The following is a 20,408-nucleotide window of genomic DNA, read 5'->3' as shown; positions in this document are numbered from 1 at the left end:
CCAAGGGCTTAAAATAGTCTGGACCAACAGGTCTCACACTGCTCTGGTTTCATCCGATGGTCATGTGTGCTCACTTATATTGAGATTTGATTTCACTGCAGCGACAAGAAGTATATAGTTTAAATTTACTGTTTGCATTTATCATATCGTTTTCTGTCAACCAGGGCTTTAGTGGATATCGAATAGTGACAGAGGTAAAGATCATTTATGTAACTCCAATTACTGACTTTTTTTGCATAGCCCAGTATTATACCTGATTAAAGTGTCACTCACACTTGTTTGCATAATTTAGTATATAAGCACATTAAAATACACCTGCTCACTATTTTCATGCAGTGACAGTATGTGGACTATATCATTCTATAGATTCAAATGTTGTGTGTCTACATCATAATGCCGGGCTCTTTTCTTGTGCTCCACATCTAATCTGATCAGATTCTAATTCTAATAATAAATGAGGTCACGCGTGTCTTCCCTGTATTGATTTTGCTCATTTTTACGAGTTATATCCAGACCTCGTGGCGCAACGGTAGCGCGTCTGACTCCAGATCAGAAGGTTGCGTGTTCAAATCACGTCGGGGTCAAATCTTTGTTTGGCCACCAATGAATCCAAATGTGTTGCGTGGATTATATACAGCTGTTGTTGTGTACATCGCGAGTTTCCTCCGCTCATAATGGAGTCTAAACCCTTGCAAGCAGATAGTTATTATAGCTAGTTTGCGAAATGCATAGTGCTTTAACGCATTCTTGTATTTTTTTTTTCTTTTATACGTCTCTATCTGAACTTTGTGAAGCAATGACGACCTGTGCCTCACTGGCTAATGACTCATACTTACTCAATACTGCTGCACAACTACATATACTTACCTGAGCTTTATATGGTCTCACATAGGTTATACTCCCATATTATGCCACTGTCCATATGATATGTATCTGACCTATAGTATATTGATATTAATGCAACTATATATCTCTGACCGTTAGTGTATTGACTACTTGTTATATGCCTGGTGTAGCTGCTGCACATGTTTGTACAGTCCATACTGTATATATCATATTATATAGCGTATTGTCTACACCTTACTGTTTTTTTCTATCTATAGCCCCTAAACATATTCACTCTAAACTGCTTTTTGCTCTTCGGGATAGATGCTAAACTACTTGTACTCTGCAACATGCACCATGTCATCATAGAGAGTTCACTTTATTTACCCGAGCAAATATAGTTGTACTAATGGGATGTTTCCACTCGCTCCAAAAAAGACGTTTTTGGGGTTTTTTTCCCACCGAAATGAAAAGCTGTAAAATCTGCACGAGGTGTGTTCTGTTGCCATGGAGACGCGTCACCTGGCAACGCGGCGGTGAAGCGTGATTGTGGAAACGTGCGCCACGGAACAAACACGAAACTTCAGAGGTAGCGATGTAGCATCCAGTGTTATCCATCGTTTTCCTGCCGCTTTGTGAAATGTATTACCGTGTTTTAAAATAGCGAATAGCACGAAAGAGGTCTTTCCAGGTCTCTGTGAAAAGGGCCTGTTTGTCTTTCTTTCTTGCCGCGAGGATTCATCCGAGAGGCATGTCATCCTGGGGCACAGTCGTCTTCAGACTCGGTGAACTAGTTTAGCCCCGCACAGATATATTCATTTTTCACTGTGTGCCAAGACGGCAACATGCCAGAAGACAAAAACTGTAAGCTGCTGCAGTCATCCAGCAGCTCCGACAAGAAAAAGAAGAAAAAGACACGGAAGAAAGCAGCTGCTTCCACCACTCTTCCAGGAAGTGCAGGTAAACAACAAGCTTTAAAGAGCTGGAAGAAGAAGCTGTACCTCAATGGAAAAATAACATGCAGAAGTTCTGCATTCATTATCAGTGGCATGAACTTTCAAAAGTAAAAGTACTCATTATGTGGGGAAATGTCTATAGCCAGTCATAGATTATATTACATCTTTAAATATTATTTATGCATTAATGTGTAGAATAATGTTACTGTTGAGATAGAAGTGCTTAGTTTCATCTGTAGCAAATTTTATAAACTCAGAATATTTCAATTAAATGTGGAGTAAAAGGCTCAATAATTGCCTCTTAAATGGTCTCTGGTTCAAGCTTCTGAAACATTAGGATTTGCTCTCGGTTTTACATTATTTTAAAAGGGATATTTTGAGTTGTTCACTATTGGTTGGGGGAAAAAAACAAGCAATTTGAAGACAACACTCTGGGCTCTTGGAACTTGCATTTTCCATTCTTTTCTGATATTTTAAAAACAGAAACATTCATTCATTGATCAGTAAATAAGACAGGAATAAAAAAAATAAACAATGAAAATTATAATTAGTTACCTCTAAGTATGTCTCCCCTAGAACAGCAGCTAGTGTTCAGATTAAGATTGTACATGCAAAATATACAGTGCAACTCATAAATAACATGATGCTTGGAAAAGTTTACAATACTCAACAGCATGGCTAAACCATGTACCATCAATAAAGTAATGCATTGACAGTAATTAGCAATCAGAAAGGGACCAAAATGAATGATTTTACTTTTCAAATTCCTTTAATAGTATGTAAAGTAAAAATTTTGATGGATTACATTTTACATTTCTTCTGGTATTATTCTGCAGTTGTGTTAAGGAAGTAGACATATATTTAACAGACTTGCTTAATATTCCAGTATGCATTGGCCAATGTGTTACAGACATATTGCTATGACTTTTTTTTCTTTAAGGCTTTTTTTTTTGCAGAGAGTTGACAGTGAGTAGGGGGATGACATGCAACAAAAGTCTCTGCACTTATACTGGGGTTGTTGCATTTCACGGTCTGCATCTTGAAGTCCTGCCTGCAGGCCACTGCAGTATATAAGGAGACCATGCATTTGCTTTAAGCTATGAAAGAGCACACAGTCAGTGTGCTCTTTCATAGCATAGTTTATGTGGCCTCCAATACAAACAAAAGGCTTTATCAGTATGTCACACACTTAAAGATGCATAAAAACTCTGAATTCTGTTGTTAGAAAACGAGTTAATATGTAATACATGGCAAGACTGCCTACAACCTGATTGGAAACTGTAAAAATGAAATCCACATGCATTCCCCGCAAAAATGCAGGATTGAAAAATAGATTTGAGTCTCGAGGCTTTGTTACAGTAAAGGAAATGAAATTATCGTGCCACATTTTTTTTATTAAAAGCAGATCCTCTAGAATTCCTGACGGAGTAAACATTGCCAACAAACACAGACAGTATTCTCATACAAACTGTCACACAATGAAAAGGCTGAAAGCTCTGAGTCCTCCCTCACAGCATTCATTCATAATTAGTCATGCCGCAGAGTTGAAGAATTAGAAAAATAATTTGAAGTGACCCTGATGTATCATTGCAGTTCAAATGAAGGTCACTGTAAATGTACACAATGTAAACACCAGTATGAGGATCATGTGGCGATGGCAGAGGATTCCCTGCAGGGTTGAATGGGTCACTAGAGAACAGGCCCCCAGTGTTACTTCCCATCACTGGCTCATTACAGCTCATTACTGTAAACCAAGCCATCAGCCCTTTAACTCCAGAGGGAGTCATTAGTAATCCAAACCTTCAGCTTTGTTTGGCAGTGTGCATGAACCTACATGTTTATGTTGCCTCCCTACAGAGAAACTTCAGGCTGTGTTATTGCCTCCTGAGACCTTGCCCGTGTCCCTGCTGTCCCCACAGAGTCCCGGTCAGCCTCGAGGCCAGCCGCCCAGGCTCAGAGCTACCAGTAAGAAGGACGGAGAACAGTTTGCTGGCAGCGGTCGGAGGAACAAAAAGCACCCCGAGGATTCATCGTCCCCGCTGACAGCGACAAACAAAACCAGTGGAAGTGGAGCTCCGGTGCAGGGGTACGTGGCAGAGCTCAGCGCCCAGGCCAGGGAGAGCCTGAGGTGGGAGGGAGTGATGGAGGACCCCCATGCGGACGAGAAGAGGCTGGAGCTGTACAGGGCCAACAGGCGACAGCGTTACCTCTCACATCGAGAGGCTCTGTTAAAGGAAACCCAGTACTGAGAAGACTTTTCAGAGAGCCTTTGGCTGGATCTGTCAAACAGGAGTGAATTAAAGAAACAACTGAGAGCCTTCTGCTGCCATCTCAGGCTTTATTTGTTCAGTTGTTGAAGTTGGACTAAAGAGAAAATGAGTATGATGCCAACTGAATACCTTGATAGAAACGCTCCCTCTGTCAGGTACAAAATGTTCCACGACTGTCCGCGGACGAGGACAGGATGTCCCCCCGCTGAATGGGCCTGTTGAAAACTTAATAGAGGATTTGCACAGTTTATCTTGTGCTTCTGAATTATGTAAGACCTCAAGAAAAGACCCAAAGTTGATCTTTCAAGACTGAAACCCAATCAGGATGACACCACTGATGACACCCCCCACATCTGTATGTCAGTGACGGACAGGAGGGTTACATGGATCTTTTTTTTCTTTACAAAAATACCCAGAAAGCCATCCACCAGAGTGGGTGTGAAGGTGTTTAATTACAACTGAAATGTGACTGCAACAACATGCTACTAGGCTGTCAAATTATCAAATTAACCCTCGTATTGTCTTCCCATCTACTATATGATATGCGAACACTTGAAAACAGGTCAAAATTGACCCAAAGACAATAGGAGGGTTAAATGGGTCAGCATAAACACTGATCTAAAGTGCCAGGTCCTGAATCCAGCCAGGGATATGCCCCTTGTCTCTTTCTGTTTATTTCATGCGGCTCTATGCTCTTAACTATTAAAAGCAAATTAAAAGACACTACAACTTTAAAAAGCCTAAAATCTTATATTTAGGCCGAACTTAATGTTTTCAGTGTAAAATTTTAGTTTTGTTGCCTCCTCAGACATCATTATTATCATATGTTTCTTTAATCCTGGCAAATTACTGAATCGCAGCTCCATCTCTGAGATGTATGACTGTGCAAATCTTATGCAACTCGTTTTGTAATTATAGAACTGAATATACAAAGAGGCCCATTTCACGTTGTGGTTTGTTGTTCCCATCCCTGCTGAAACAAGCCTTAGAAATACTCCTGCTGCTGGACGATAGATGGCAGAAAAGTCAAGCATCATACACCCCAACACCCAATGAATCGTCGATGAATGAATGTAGAAGAGACGGTGCTGTTTTGCCTGAGATTTTTTTTAATGCATGAACAAAGTGAAACACAAGACAAAAAGTTCAAATGACAAGTACATCCCTGTTATTTCTCCCTGCATTGATGACAAAACTGCTACTAAAATGAAGACTGATGTTCAGTGCTGTAGCTTTTCCTTTTTAATGTTATAAGAGGCAAAGAACATTTTTCACTTGAAGTCCTCAGGAGAACAAAACTGATATGCTTCTTAACTCAAGAATTCATAATATGGTAAATCACTTACTTGTAGCAATGTGTTTGGGTGCACAGTCAGGCTTAAAGGCGTCCTGGTGGATACAGTTTTAATTTTAAGCCGTTTCTTGACAGTATGATGCTGTAAATGAAATTCTATGAGAGGTGTGTGGCTGCAGGAGTATGAGGGGAGTCAGTGTTGCCTATGCCAGTAAAATGAGCAGAAGGATGGAAATTAATCTACAAATTGCTTCAAGAGTGTTTCCTTAATGATCTGTGACCTTATCAGTTTAATTAACATGAATGACGATATATACCAGTAGACAATATAAAATATGTTGCTTGTTCTTAATACAAATATTGTTTTTTATGGCATTTTTTTTTTGAATACGAATTGATCATTTTTCCATTAATGATGTCTCAATTGATTTTGCAGATTATATTACCACATAAACGCCAATATATTATTGTGATATAAAATTACGGTGTGTGTGTGTGTGTATATATATATATATATATATATATATATATATATATATATATATATACACAGTGGTGTGAAAAAGTATCTGAACCCTTTGGAATTTCTCACATTTCCGCATAATATATATATATATATATATATATATATATATATATATACACACACACACAGTGGTATGAAAAAGTATCTGAACCTTTTGGAATTTCTCACATTTCCGCATAAAATCACCATCAAATGTGATCTGATCTTTGTCAAAATCACACAGATGAAAAAACAGTGTCTGCTTTAACTAAAACCACCCAAACATTTATAGGTGTTCATATTTTAATGAGGATAGCATGCAAACAATGACAGAAGGGGGAGGAATAAGTAACTGAACCCTCTGCCTAAGGAGACTTAAAGAGCAATTGAAACCAATTTTTACCAAACAATTTAAGTCAGCTGTGTGCCCAATTACTGACGAGTAGCTTAAAGCTGCCCTGCCCACAAAACACACACCTGGTAAGAATTGTCCTGATGAGAAGCATTGTCTGATGTGCACCATGGCTCGCTCAAAAGAGCTGTCTGAAGACCTGCGATCAAGAATTGTTGATTTGTATAAAGCTGGGAAAGGATACAAAACCATCTCTAAAAGTCTGGATGTTCATCAATCGACAGTCAGAGAAGTTGTCTACAAATGGAGAGAGTTTGGCACTGTTGCTTCTCTCCCAAGGAGTGGCCGTCCACCAAAGATGACGCCAAGAGTTCAGTGTAGAATACTCAGAGAGGTAAAAAAGAACCCTAGAGTGTCTGCTAAAGACTTATATCTCTGTGCACACATCAACTATATGTAAAACTATGGCCAAGAATGGTGTTCATGGGAGGACTCCACGGAGGAAGTCACTGCTGTCTAAAAAAAACATTGTTGCTCGTTTAATGTTTGCAAAAAGGCACTTGGACACTCCACAGAAGTTTGGCAAAATATTTTGTGGACTGATGAAACCAAAGTTGAATTGTTTGGGAGGAACACACAACGTCATGTGTGGAGGAAAAATGGAACAGCTCACCAACATCAACACCCCATCCCCACCGTGAAGCATGGTGGAGGGTGGTTTGGGGCTGTTTTGCTGCCTCAGGGCCTGGACAACTTGCAATCATTAATGGAAAAATGAATTCAAAAGTTTATCAGGATGTTTTGCAGGAAAACCTGAGGCTGTCTGTCAGACAGTTGATGCTAAAAAGAGGATGGATGCTGCAACAAGACAATGATCCAAAACACAGAAGTAAATCAACTTCAGAATGGTTTCAGAAGAACAAAATACACGTTCTGGAGTGGCCAAGTCAAAGTCCAGACTTGAACCCCATTGAGATGCTGTGGCATGACCTCAAGACAGCAATTCATGCCGGACATCCCAGGAATCTGACTGAAATACAGCAGTTTTGTAAAGAAGAATGGGCCAAGATTAGTCCTGATCGATGTGCCAGACTGATCTGCAGCTACAGGAAGCGTCTGGTTGAAGTTACTGCTGCCAAAGGGGGGTCCACAAAATATTAAATGTGATGGTTCAGTTACTTATTCCTCCCCCTTCTGTCATTGTTTGCATGCTATCCTCATTAAAATATGAAAACCTATAAATGTTTGGGTGGTTTTAGTTAAAGCAGACACTGTTTTTTCATCTGTGTGATTTTTGACGAAGATCAGATCACATTTGATGGTGACTTGATGCAGAAATGCGAGAAATTCCAAAGGGTTCAGATACTTTTTCATACCACTGTATATATACTACATATACAGTGATATAGGATTTTATCTATATCTTCCATCCCTGTAAAGATATAAAGTTCCAGATCTTCTACATACAACGTTAGTACAAAATGTAAGAAACTGGCACCTTCAATACTAAAATATCATAGCTGGTACTGGCCTTGAAAGGTTCTGCCACCCCTGCGTACAGTGAACTGAGGCATGCTGTTGACAGGAAGGGTGCTGAGAGGGAAGTGAAATGTGGAGGCGTGAAGAGAGGTGTGAGGTAAAGACAGTGATAAACCAGCAGTGAGCCAGAGGGGAAAAGAGAGGAAAACACAGCATTTCTTTTGTGCACGTTTTGTCACTCTGCCTTTGTGTGCTGTTTGTCGACGGCCTATTGTTCCCTGTTGGTGTGTTTTGTTGCCGTTGCCTATTTCAGCATCTCTGCTTCAAAGAGCTGAACACTCCCCCTCTGTTGTCCTAATCCCCCCTACGACTCACTGACCGGACCACAGTGGCCATTAAGGTCACTTGTGTTTTTCCAGCAGCCCCATCCAAGTAAAAAGCAGCGTACGCCACCTTTCAAATATTAACAGCAGAGAACATACTGAGGCATCCCAGATGTGATGTCTCTGGACTGCTACTGAAATACCTTTTGGAGACATAAAGCCATTTAAATTAAAAAACAAAATCTAATGAAATGATAAAAAATGTTAAGACTAAAAAAGAAGTCCCAAAAGCCACATCCATCTGAGGTATTTGTTGTTTTCATGGTGGAGTCCCCCTCACATGACGTACAGTTTAAATCCAATACTTCAACACTGTTACTATAAACTTCACTGTGGATTCTGCTTTTTTTTCTGTCTGTTCTGGATCAAACACTTTAACCCAGGTCTCGAAACTTTTTGTCCTTGGTGAGAGCCGTGGTGACGAAGAGACAGATGAATGGCATTCTGGCTGCATGTCGACATCGTGCAGATGATGTGTTGAGCGGGTGATTGGAGGAAAGTGTTGATCAGGACAGCTGCAGCCAGCTCAGGTCATCGGATCTGTCAGGAAGAGGAAAAAGAGAGGACAGGAGTGGACTTACAGCACTTCATGCACTTGGTTAGCCCCAGTTTGTTCCTCTCCTGTGCTTCTTATATGTTCGTCACAGAGATAAGCATACAATTATAAAATAATTACCCCAAAAATGCTCACTTATAACTGCAGTCACTGATTTTTCTGGCCACTCGAGGGCAGCAGAAACAAGTTGTGAACACTGACACATCATCACCTTTTAACTTGTCAGAAAACAGTTAACTGCTTATTTACACATCGAACACCTGCAGAGCGACCCTATCATTAATTTGGAGTTATGTTTGTGGCCGTGTGACGAACGTAAATGATTTTCACTGTCTTTTAGCTCTGTTTTTGGTCTCCACCAACTCCTGAGGGAAACATCAGTCTCTGAAGTTGCTGAGGGCTCGACTCTGTTCACCAGCTAGCTGCAACTGTGTTTTCTGCTGTTTGGTGCTGAGCAGGTAGTTTACAGTAGGCTTTTAAAAAACAGCGGCCGGTATAATTAAGGTCTGAAATCACGTCGAAAATGACCTCATTTGTTTTCAATAAATACAGCAAAGTACCACAGTTAATTAGTGTTTACAAATACATTATGCCATGGCCATGGGAAATTCTTGTTTCTGATTTGGAGCCAGAACTTGTATAACAGGGCACCTTAAACCAGGACCCTGTGAACAGTTTAACCACTGTTCTATATTAGTCTGTAAGGTATATTAAACTGTGAGTAACAATGCTTCAGTACAAGATTATAACTCTCACTGACCGAACAATGTGTTAGCTGGACTAGAGTTAGAAAAGTGATGATGATTTGAACTTTTTTCTATGGTGAACATGAGATAGGCGTCATAAGACACTTTTATGTGTGTAAATCAATACACACTGTGTGTTATCGCTCATGTCCAACCCAGATTCTAAAAAAGTTGGGATGCTGTGTAAAACATAATTTATTATGAAGGAATTGTATTTAGCAGCTTTAAAGCTTTAAAGCTTTATGTGCAGTGAATTTGCAACATCCCTGTTTGAGTCTAATTGGGGGTCTTTGATGCATGTTATCCATAGCTCTCTGCCTTCATTTCCCACAGGCTCGCTACTGTTGCCTGAGCAAAAATATACTTCAAAAAGATCATCAATCAAAACATAAAACAGATTTTACATACTCAGCCTCTTTCTTTGTGATGACTTTTCCTGATACGAGCCTCTCAGCTACTGCAGACACTGCTGGGTCATAGTTTAGGCTCGCTGCCGCTATGACCTCATCGCCCCTACCGGTGAAAAAATAAAACAAATAAAAACATACGTTACATATGTTTCAACATATATTTGTTAATGGAGTTGCATTTTTCTGGGTGCAGATGCCGTTCGTGAACAAGAGTAGCTGTTTTTCTCAACTTACTTGATGTACAATGCCAGGAACTTCCTGTCCTCAAACTTTCCTTTCATTACAATGTCAGTGTATCCCTCCCCAAAGCCTGCACACAACCACAATAAAAACAGAAGTTACATTTAATGGTGATAAATGGAAGAATTTGAAACCTATCATGGTGGGATTCTGTCTATGTAGCCTATTCATACAGCAGCAGGATAAACAGTTTGGGTCTGCTGCTCTATGATTAAAGGGTCCAGTTAGTGAGCTAGTTATTGACTAACATAGTAAGATACAAACAATCAAAATAACTTCATATGATAATTAAAAAAAAATAGAAACAGTATTCCTACATCTAACTTCCTGCATCTGCTCATGTTTGGCTGAGGTTTGTGTCAAAATGCTGCAACAACCTCAACCATGTGACAATGAAGGTGTCTCAGTGTGGCTGCACTTAGCATTATTATGCATTATGGGGTTTGTGTCAAGTTGAATGATACATACAAACATATGCAAACATGTGTGTGTATCGTGTGTGTCTGTATGGGTGCTTCTTTGGGTTGGGGTCCAACACTGGAAGCCCACTCACAGTGTGGGGTCCGGCAACTTTGTGGGGCCAGAAATGCTGAACCCCATAACGTAAACAATGAAATTTTAGAGGTGAAGATTTGTGTGTGTGTGGTGTGTGTGTGGTGTATGTGTGTGTGTGTACCCACCTGCATATCGGATGGTTTTACCCAGTAGGACGGTCCAGTAGAAAGGAACTGAGTTCAGTTCAGTTGGTTTATCCAGCATGTTCAGAGCTACTATTCTCCCTGAATAACAATAAAGAAACATTTATGTTTAACTGGAAATAAAACCATGCAAGATAGTGTAGATGCAGATATTAAACACGTAATATATGAAAAAGAATAACAGATAAAGTGGAATAAGCAAAGTAAGTTTTTTTGCTACTTTCCTTCTGCCTGGATGTCTGCAGCATATCTGTTTTGTCTCTTGATTTACTATACAGAAAAGTCACACTGGAGGCAATTATTCTTCACAATATTTACTCACTCCATTATCTACTCACAGTCCAATGTTTCCCTGTTTTTTTAGCAACCACCATAGAGGAAGGTGAGATGAGGGGTGTTCAGCTGGTTGCCATCTGCAACCTCACCACTAGATGCCACTAAATCCTTCACACTAGACCTTTAATCCTAAACTAAACACAATCATTCCACATAACTATTTCATTAAAAAGCTGAATTTTTTTGGTATTAAATTAGAGTTCAGGGGTCAGTTTTAACTTTGCCCTCAGATTAGTCAACTGCAAATTAGAGTTATCTTATATCTCAGCAGTTAGCCGCCCAAACCCCTCAGTAGGCTAACTCAGTACTGAGGGTCATGTGTCCATGGTAATAATCATGGATTGCTACCACTGACCAGTGTTTCTATGGTGACAATCAATGACACATGTGTACCGATGAAACAAAGTGAAAAAAAGCAGAAAATAGCGCAAAATTTAAATATTTTGCTGACGGTGTTGTGGACTGAGCAATAAGGAGAGACGGCAGTAACCTGCTGGAGTGAACAGACCTGTTTGGTTTAACACGGTCACTCAGTCAGCCATGTTTGCTTTGAAAAAAGCAATTACCCAGAATGAATGAGAAATGATTCCTAGTTAAGATAGTGAAGAACTAAACAGCTTTGAGTGGTGAAGTCTGAAGTCTGACTATTAGTTCAATCTGAGCCACAGTCTTCATGAAACCGGCCCGGGGCTGTGTGACTACATTTGAGTTATCACTACATTACCATGCGCTTGTGCCATCTGCCAGTGTCCGATGTTCACCAGCTGGTTTTTGGCCATCGCCAGGGGGAAGGTGGCCAGATCGCCCCCACAGAACACATCAGGGACATTGGTGCGCATGTACTGTGTTAGGGAGATACAGGCAGGGAACTGATGGTTAATGTGAGGAAGCACACGTTTATTAACCACAACGCTCCTGAGAAGCTGTTCCCTAGTTAACTGCTCAAGAAACATACTTCTGACACTTCACTGACACTGACACTTCTTTTACGAGTATTACATATAATCACTTTGAACTGATAGCGCGTTCCAGTATTCTGCTATAGCAAATGATGCGTTGTGTACTTGTGTGCTGACCTTGTCGACTGGTACAAAGTTTTTGGAGTCCATCTGTACTTTGCTGCCCCGCAGGAACTCCGAGTTGGGTTTGACGCCTGGTGGAAGAAAGAGAGAGGACGAAGAGCTTTCAGATTTGGTTGGAATGGCATTTTTTTCTCAGCTCTATTTATTTCTCTGAAACACTGAATCCATCAGGACTATTTGTGTGTTGTTACGAAATACAATACAATTACAAAAACATGTAACAGAACACAGAAAAGGCTGATACCACTCTGATGATTGTCCCATAAATACGAAGCTCCAAAAAGCAGGCTGTTAGCTTAGCTTAGCTTAGCATAAAGACTGGGCACAGGTGAAACAGCCTTACAGCATCTCAAAAACTCATAACACGTTAAACCTTGTTACTTTAATCTGTTCATGAACAGAAGTTTAAAGACTGTTCGTGGTTTTCCGAGGGGTTTTGTGCCAGACCATGTCTTGGCCCTGAGTTGTTGCTAGGCAACCAGTGGAGACAACAGGAAGTTACTGATCCAAGACAAGAAATAATGAGGCAACTAAAAAGGTGATTTTTACCCTGTGGTTTCTGCACACATTAAGCATTGATAATGTGAAGACGTTAAAGAGCAATGAAGGTAATGAATAGAAAAAGTGATGAAGATAGGGAGATCACAAAAAGTGTGTGTATTGCACTTACCAATACCAACAATCAAAACTTCTGCCGGGATAACTTTTCCACTTTTAAGCACAACCTCCTTCACCTTGAGGAGAAAAGCACAATGAGACAGGAAGACCTGAAAGCGTTCATATTTCCCCAAAACAAAATGCCACTCAGTGTTTGCTGATGGTCTGGTCTGAATTTGATAAACCAAACTGGCACAATGGGTATTTGTCCACTTTACCTTGCCATCCACGCCTCTGACCTCTGTCACGTTATCGTTCATGTAGAATCTCACGTTTTTCTCTGACAGCATCTGCAGGAACAGCAGAGTTTAAACTACAAGCAACAACTGAAAGGAGAAGCAACGAGAGGACGTCATTAAGGGCTCTTTCTCCCTCTCTGCCTCTCTTTCTTACCATCATGGTGACTTTGCCAATTTCCCGGCCCAGGGTGTTCTGGTACGGCAGCTCACTGCTGCCGATCACCGTGATACTGGAGGCTTTGCCAATCAAGTAAGATGCAATTTCCATGCCTGAAAAGTAAAGTTATTGAAGGTGCAGTAGAGAATACCAAGAAGTAGAAAATGAAAAACAAACAAATGAAAATGACTGCAACTGTACGGAGCCCTGAACCTGACAAAAAGTATTAAAATGTCAGGCAAGTCAAAATATAACAAATGAACTTGAGGAGCAATCAGAGAGCGCAGACGTCCACGCGGGCCCACAGTCCACTCTTCTATGATATGAGCGCAAACATCACAGTCAATATTATTGGTTGTTCCTGTGAAGCGTAAAGTTGGTACATTTTTCCTTAATATCTCTGGTGGAGTTTATTGCAGACAGTTTCACATTTGGATGTGAGTAAGAGTGTAATTGGTCACTGCAGTTTGAGGAAAAAAATATTTTTACAATGGTAGCAACTGTCTCTGAGTAGACACTCTATTGTCCGACTGGCTTTCTGTCTAGTTAGAGGCAGGACATTAGTTGAACCAAATGTTTTATGAGTATTTTTCGATGTGCTTTTAGTTTATTTTCATTTCATGCACGTCACCAGTCCACACTAATGTAAAAGTGAGCACATATTTTTACACTGCAAACACTGTACCAACAAAAGAGGTTCCCACGAGGACGACGTTGCAGCCCAGGCAGGCTGCGTGGATTTGTCGCGCGTCCTCTGGTGTCTCCAACATCTTGACGTTGTCCAACTTCATGCCCGGCACATCCAGACCCTTTGCTCTAAAGGACAGGCCATGACTCTGTTTATAAGCAATGCAGTGCAGTGTAGTGGTGATGCAACACTGATCACTTCCCTTATACAAAGTTTTTCACTATTGTGAAAGTCAATGAGTCATCTGTTCTGTAGCTGAGAAGCTGAGAAATTTGAGTCCCTTAGCACACAGGCCAATAACAACTTAGCTTTGGATGTCCCTTATGTACGCACTGATGTTGGCAGTCCTGCATCCCCACTGGAGATTTTAAAGCTATATTGTCTGATGTTTTTTATGATTCTTGTAACTGCTTGTATTAATTCCTTGTTTATTGTTTAAGTGTGTTGTTTCTGATTGTCACTTTTATTTTAACAACCTGCACACAGTGTTGGTACAGAAACACATCCATCCACACATGCACAGTGTTTGTTGTGTATCAATCTGTACCTGCAGCCTGTTGAGATCAGAAGCTGATCATAGGACTGGACTGAACCATCATCAAACGTGACCGTCTTCTTGTCTGTGTCCACTGACAGCACCTGTAAACACAGCGGGAGTCCACTCAGTTTCACAACGTGGCCTTTAAATCTAAAGCACCATGAATCCACCCGCACTCAGGACCTGATCCGCAGCTCAGTCCCAGGACAACATTCACATGTCGTTTACTGCCCAGTGCAAAACTGACTTTGCAGACAACATTGTGCATCAGCCAAAATACAGTTCAAAGCACCATAAACACCAATTGCACAATGTAGTCACAAGCAAGATGAGGATTATACAACAAGTCTGAGGATGCGTGGAGACTCACTTCTTTCTTGAGCCACACCTCGATGTCATACTGATGGAAAAACTCCATCCTCCTCAGCAGAATGCTGTCACTCTCCACATTCATTACCTGTGAGATGCGTTTAGGGTGTGAATGGAGAAAATAACATGCACATATTCATCACTAAAATGTCTGTGTTTGCACGGCGTCAGTCGCTCTGCAGCACCTTGCTGAGTCGGGTTTTGTCGTAAGGTAAGAGCTCGTCTTTGGTGGCCATGATGATTCTGCCGCCGAAGTTTTCCTGCCGCAGAACCTCAGCGCAGATCAGCGACGCAGCTCCTGCGCTTACAGAGAGTTAACACAGTGTCACACACAATGTGAGGGCATTCATTATATTACTTATTCGTCTCTGTTCATCTAATAATGTTAAATGTCTGTGTGCACTGTCAAATTATAACCAGAGCTGATTTTGTTCTACTTGTATTTCTATCCAATAACTCACTGCTGATCCAATGAAGCACCTCACTGTCTCAATACAGCACAAGACATTATACAATTTCTACTAGACCTGCACTTAACAAGTACATGGTATTACCAGGCACTATCACTGTATATGTTTAGAGTTTGGTCCTAGCTTCTAGTTTTAGTCCAGTTTGTAGTTAAGTAGCTTTGTTGTTTTAGCTTTTAATTAAGTGATATAACAAAAAAACAACAACTACAAAGCAGTTTAAAAGTGGAGCAGGGCTGGTAAACATGCATTAAAAGTGATAAAGTAGTTCTGACAGCAACAAACATTATTTAATGGACTAATTAATCAATTACTCTATAAAATGTCAGAAACCACTGAATATGCTTGTTACAATTTAGATTTACAATAGAATAAAACAGAAAAGCAGCAAATCCTCACATTTAAGAAGCTGGAACCAAAACATATTTGCCATTGTGACAGTAACACACACACACACACACACACACACACACACACGTATAAACAAAGACACGCAGAGTGGTCCACGCTCACCTCCTCCCAGCAGCAGAATAGTGTGAGTAACTCCTGGTACAGCAGTTCCCATATTCTTTATTCTTTTTTCCAGCCTGAGAGTCTGAATCATGCATCATGTAAAAAAAATGGTCAAAAGTATAAAAGATATGTAGTCACCTAAAATATCCCAAGTACAGTATTACTATACTACTATATATACAACATTACAAAGTGGCCTTCTGCTCTCGCTGATACTGTTCCAGTAACTGTACAGTTAATAATGATCCCACGCAGGTGTTTTCACCTATGCTCGCCGTCACGACTTACGCGCACACTTGAATGGAACAGAGCCTTCGTTAATGTTATTAGTAACACCTGAGCTGTTGCTGCTATGAGAAGTCAGAACAGTCATTCTGTATATGCTATTTACTACACTAAGCCTTTGTACATGTTAAAGACAACCAGTTTGCTGTGTTACCTTAATGTGTGTGGTTTGAATGTGTCACAGGAGAGTTTATTTAACAGCAGGACCACTTTACCTCTGAACCACTTCAACAGCAAAAACACTGTCAGAATTATTGAACACAAACACAAAATACTGCAATGTAATGTAATATAATATACCATGTGCCATTATTTCCACACCCAAAAGAGAAAATGTACCAAGATGTGATGAGACAGGAAGCACTGAAGAAACATCAACAGAAGAAGAAAAGGTTGCCGACTCACCTTTTTGTTTACAGAAACGAGCACTTTGCTGTTTTGAATTTTAACCTTCAATAGAGAAAAAAGACAAATCAAATCTGATGGCAGGTGTCCTCATACACCGAATGTCTGTTTGTCTGCAGGTCTCTCCAGTTGGTACCTTGTGGCAGGGTAGACAGTCTATGCCGGGGTACTCCTCCAGATCTCCTGTATGGACGTTGAAACAGGCGCCGTGCCACGGGCAGCGCACCGTGTGGCCTGTGATAACCCCTAAACACACACACACACGATTTACATAGTGTTAGTGTTGAGACAGGTAGCTATAATTCAAGACTTCTAAACTGCAGAACACATTGAAGATGCTGTTTTTTTCATCTATATTTACATTTTTATCTGCCTAAATGATAAAATAAAGCAAAGAAGTGTTGCATGAAGTTGTGTCACCACAGAAAAAAAAACAAATCTGTGTGGATAAAACGTGACAGCATGATAGATGAACTTTGTGTGACAAATCAAAATGTGAGTTAATAGACTGACGCCGTGTTCATGCTCCATACCTTTGCTGAGTGGAGCGCCGTAATGCGTGCACTGGTTACCGATGGCACTGTATTTCCCCTCGCTGCGCGTCAACAGCACGCTGTGATGTCCCACCTCCACCTCCATCATCCTGAGGTAACACACACACACACACAGATACTGCAGCTCTACATCCAAATTACATTTTTATTTGTGTGCTTGAAAATAAGTCATTCATTTAGTATCTTTGTTTTTGTATCTGTTGATTAAGGCTTGTGCTTGTGTCTCTAAAGTCCAAACACTTTGATCCAGTTGGAAACCGTCATGCATGACTGCCATGAAACTTAGTCTAAACATTCATGGTCCCCAGGGGATGAATCTGTGATGAGCCCCTGGTCAAAATTCCAGTTTGTCCAAAACTTTGACTGAAATACCTGCAAAACGGGTTCAAAACTGACTTCATTCCCCAACAGCCTCTGCTGTACTTTCTGTTCAGTGCTAATTAGCAAATGTTAGCATGCCAAACTAAGACGGTGAACCTGGTAAACAATGTGCCTGCTAAACATCAGCATGCTAACATTGTCACTGAGAGCATGTTAGCATTTAGCTCATATCAGAGCTGTGTCTAAGTACATCCTCACAGAGTTGCTAACATGGCTGTAGAGTTGTTGGATTAATGTTTCATACACAATTTAAATACTTTAAGTATCGATGTTTAAGTCAGGTCGTTGCTTTGTTTGTGCCTTTGTCAGAGATACATGTTTGGCTACACATTTGTGAGGCTATCATCATTTGTTGACTTATGAATCATTTTGGCCTGATGAATAAATAAAAGCACATTTAGGGTTGCCAGGTTGCGAATATCCCCCTCCTTACTGTCCATCCTGCAGGTCTGACTCCAGACACACCACCTCTGTCATCTCCTCTGGATCAGAGTCCGGAAACTCCTGACGGGCTGAACCCACGCACCCACACACACACACACACACACACACACACACACACATTAATACACACACATACGAGCGCATGCAAATAAATCTTCCAGGAATGCAAACAAACTGCATTAAAGATGTAGTTTAATTAATGATACAGATCGTTACTTTTGTTTCAGACACTCAGAAAACACCCAGAGACTAAACTGAGTTCAGGGACTGACTGATGAAGTGTTTGACCTCTGCCAACTATCCAACTCGTCTGTTATTCAGGCGATAAGAATTCAAACAGGTTACTCACGTGGTTTGGTCCCAGACATGTCTCTGATTCAATAGTCACACCAAAAATATACACAAAGCCCCAGCAGACACATTAAAAGTAAGCCAGATGCTCCACTGAAAGAAGTTTTTCCACGGTCTCGGTTTGTTTTCTGCTCATCAGCTCAATGATGGGATAGGAGTCCGTTTCCACGGCAACCGGTCCATCCCCAACCCTCATCCCTTGATCCTGGGAGACTGTGAAAAGTGGACAATTTGGGTTTGATTAGACAAAAGGTAAAATCATCCAAAAAGTTACTTTTGGGTGTCCGGTGAATGAGCAGTTTCAGTGATGTCACTGGTCATGTTCAGCCCCGTTATTGTTGCAGAGAAAGGCGATGGTGGTCTTTTGTGTTTCACAGTGGCAGTATAGAGAAAGGCTGACGAGGCAGTCGTCACTGAATGAACAGGCAACAAAGCACAACTTACAAAACCGGAGGTAGCCTTCTGTCATTCGCTCATCGTTTCAAGTTTCAAGATTCATGCAAAGCTCAAGGATTTAAAACGCTGCGCAGAAAATCACTCAGTTACTAAATGATTAAACGTTGACAGTATTATTGAGCTGAGGTGCAGTTAAAGTAGAAATATCACAGTGTAGAAATACTCCTGCATTCAAAATCAGCACAAATGTTTTATGATCAAAATATGCTTGAAGGACCAAGAATAAAGTACTCATTATCCAGAATGGCCCATTTCAGAATAATGTTTATCAATTATTGGATTATAATAATTGATCCATTAACGTGTCCATCACTTTAATGTTGCAGCTGATAAAGGAGGGGCTAATTTATTTTTTATGATATCTCAGTTTATTTATTTGTTCTATTTGTTATAAATCTGAATTTGCAAAGTAACGAGTGACTTAAATTATCAGATAAATGTAGTGGAGTCGAAGTATGAGGTCAAAAATGGAAACAATCAAGTAAAGTACAAGAACCTCAAATTGTACTTATGTAGGCAGCTTGAATGAATGAAATGACAGTATAATAATAGTGTTTGTTACTGATTACAGGGAGAGGACAGTGTTGAATTGGTACACTTCCAACTTATTAATTCCAGTTAATTCATCTTTACTCACAGAATAGTTCAGTCAGAGCACAGCAGGTTAACTGAAGATCCAAAAATGTGAAATTTATCAACGGGCAAGCACAAAATTCAGCGTTCAACATGGATTTAACTATTATTTTCTGGCAGGAAGGGAATCACTCCATGAGGTCGTGTCATCGTTGACCCTTCAGCTGTTATCAGTGAACAGTTTATTACTTCAAATGACAAGAGGAATGTGTGTCAGAGGGCAGAAAGTCAACACACACAGATCAACTTTATTAACTGACTCAAAACTTTGTGCACTAAACTGTGATCAGAGTATTTTCCTTCTAGGTACAAAATTCCATAGTTATTTGGAAATTACAGACCTGTGAAATTTAATGTTATTACCTTTATTCTTTTTATTCATTTGAAATGTTTGATTGCATCATCCATGTCCCCCCGATAATTTGATATTTTCATTTATTAATGTTTTTCTTCTTTTATTTTTAGTGTTTGTCGCCTGGTCCATTTAAATACCTCATCAGGCGAATTGCTAAGAAGACGCTGATGTTAGCATTTAGCGCCTAAGATTAGCTTCACAGAGATGCTAACATGAGTGGAGATGCTTAGTTTATTTCCCATTGTCTTTTTATTTCCTTCCTTTTTTACATACATTTGTGGATTTTGTCGGGCTGTTAATCACAATGTTTGACTTTCCATTGTTGCTGCCTGTGGCTGATGTTTACTCCATTGTCCCCTGAAATGAGCACAGTGTTGAGCCACATGGCCCTGGCTTGTAGCCGTTGGCTTTTTACAGCCAGACATGTTTCTTACCGTCATGGCTTTGAGATATGTACTGTGTTTGATGTGAAGTTTGTTTCATTGACTGGAAATAATACTGTGTGAGCAAGGAAACAGCGTGTTGATTAAACTATTGTTTGCCAGAGAGGGAATCATGTCGTGACAATGACCTTTCACCTGTTATCAGTGACCAGTTTATCCCCTCAAGAGAGGGGAGGAATGTGTGTTAAAGGGCTGGGACTGCACACACACACACACACACACACACACACACACACACACACACACACACACACACTGCATGTTAAAGAGGCTTCAGCAGTTTGTTTTTCAATCTTTCTTTGCTCAGAGCCACATGGGATTTAAAGTGAACTCAGGGCACC

The 20,408-nt window shown here is 40.4% G+C and overlaps 2 protein-coding genes and 1 non-coding gene across 3 annotated transcripts; 2 read left to right on the top strand and 1 right to left on the bottom strand.

Moving 5' to 3' along the window:
• Positions 1-512: 512 nt before the first annotated feature.
• Positions 513-584, top strand: trnaw-cca. The gene has a single exon. It is a non-coding gene; the product is annotated as a tRNA-Trp (tRNA).
• Positions 585-1,670: 1,086 nt separating this feature from the next.
• c14h17orf97 (chromosome 14 C17orf97 homolog) lies at positions 1,671-4,030 on the top strand. Its single transcript, XM_041952776.1, has 2 exons — positions 1,671-1,785; positions 3,639-4,030. The coding sequence occupies exons 1-2, from the start codon at positions 1,671-1,673 to the stop codon at positions 4,028-4,030; spliced, it is 507 nt and encodes a 168-aa protein (XP_041808710.1).
• Positions 4,031-8,570: 4,540 nt separating this feature from the next.
• On the bottom strand, positions 8,571-18,197 carry LOC121617035 (apoptosis-inducing factor 3-like). Its single transcript, XM_041952015.1, has 19 exons — positions 18,179-18,197; positions 17,819-17,897; positions 16,984-17,093; positions 16,587-16,696; positions 16,451-16,495; positions 15,761-15,842; positions 14,966-15,078; positions 14,782-14,868; positions 14,421-14,512; positions 13,871-14,001; positions 13,183-13,298; positions 13,008-13,079; positions 12,803-12,866; positions 12,127-12,203; positions 11,775-11,892; positions 10,697-10,795; positions 10,011-10,086; positions 9,775-9,879; positions 8,571-8,604 (listed from the first exon to the last, which is right to left on the bottom strand). The coding sequence occupies exons 1-19, from the start codon at positions 18,195-18,197 to the stop codon at positions 8,571-8,573; spliced, it is 1,629 nt and encodes a 542-aa protein (XP_041807949.1).
• Positions 18,198-20,408: the final 2,211 nt, after the last annotated feature.

This window comes from Chelmon rostratus, chromosome 14 (genome assembly GCF_017976325.1).
Source record: "Chelmon rostratus isolate fCheRos1 chromosome 14, fCheRos1.pri, whole genome shotgun sequence".
NCBI classification, from domain to species: Eukaryota; Metazoa; Chordata; class Actinopteri; order Chaetodontiformes; family Chaetodontidae; genus Chelmon; species Chelmon rostratus.
This window is presented reverse-complemented; position numbering and strand designations above follow the sequence as displayed.

What these genes read in the sequence shown, in the direction of transcription:
- c14h17orf97 (XM_041952776.1), top strand. Translation starts at nt 1,671, where the DNA reads ATGCCAGAAGACAAAAACTGTAAGCTGCTGCAGTCATCCAGCAGCTCC. An exon ending in CACTCTTCCAGGAAGTGCAG is followed by an intron (nt 1,786 to 3,638) that starts GTAAACAACAAG and finishes GCCTCCCTACAG; the next exon opens with AGAAACTTCAGGCTGTGTTA.
- LOC121617035 (XM_041952015.1), bottom strand. An exon ending in CGGCGCTCCACTCAGCAAAG is followed by an intron (nt 16,697 to 16,983) that starts GTATGGAGCATG and finishes GTGTGTGTTTAG; the next exon opens with GGGTTATCACAGGCCACACG. An exon ending in TTCCTGGCATTGTACATCAA is followed by an intron (nt 9,880 to 10,010) that starts GTAAGTTGAGAA and finishes TTTCACCGGTAG; the next exon opens with GGGCGATGAGGTCATAGCGG.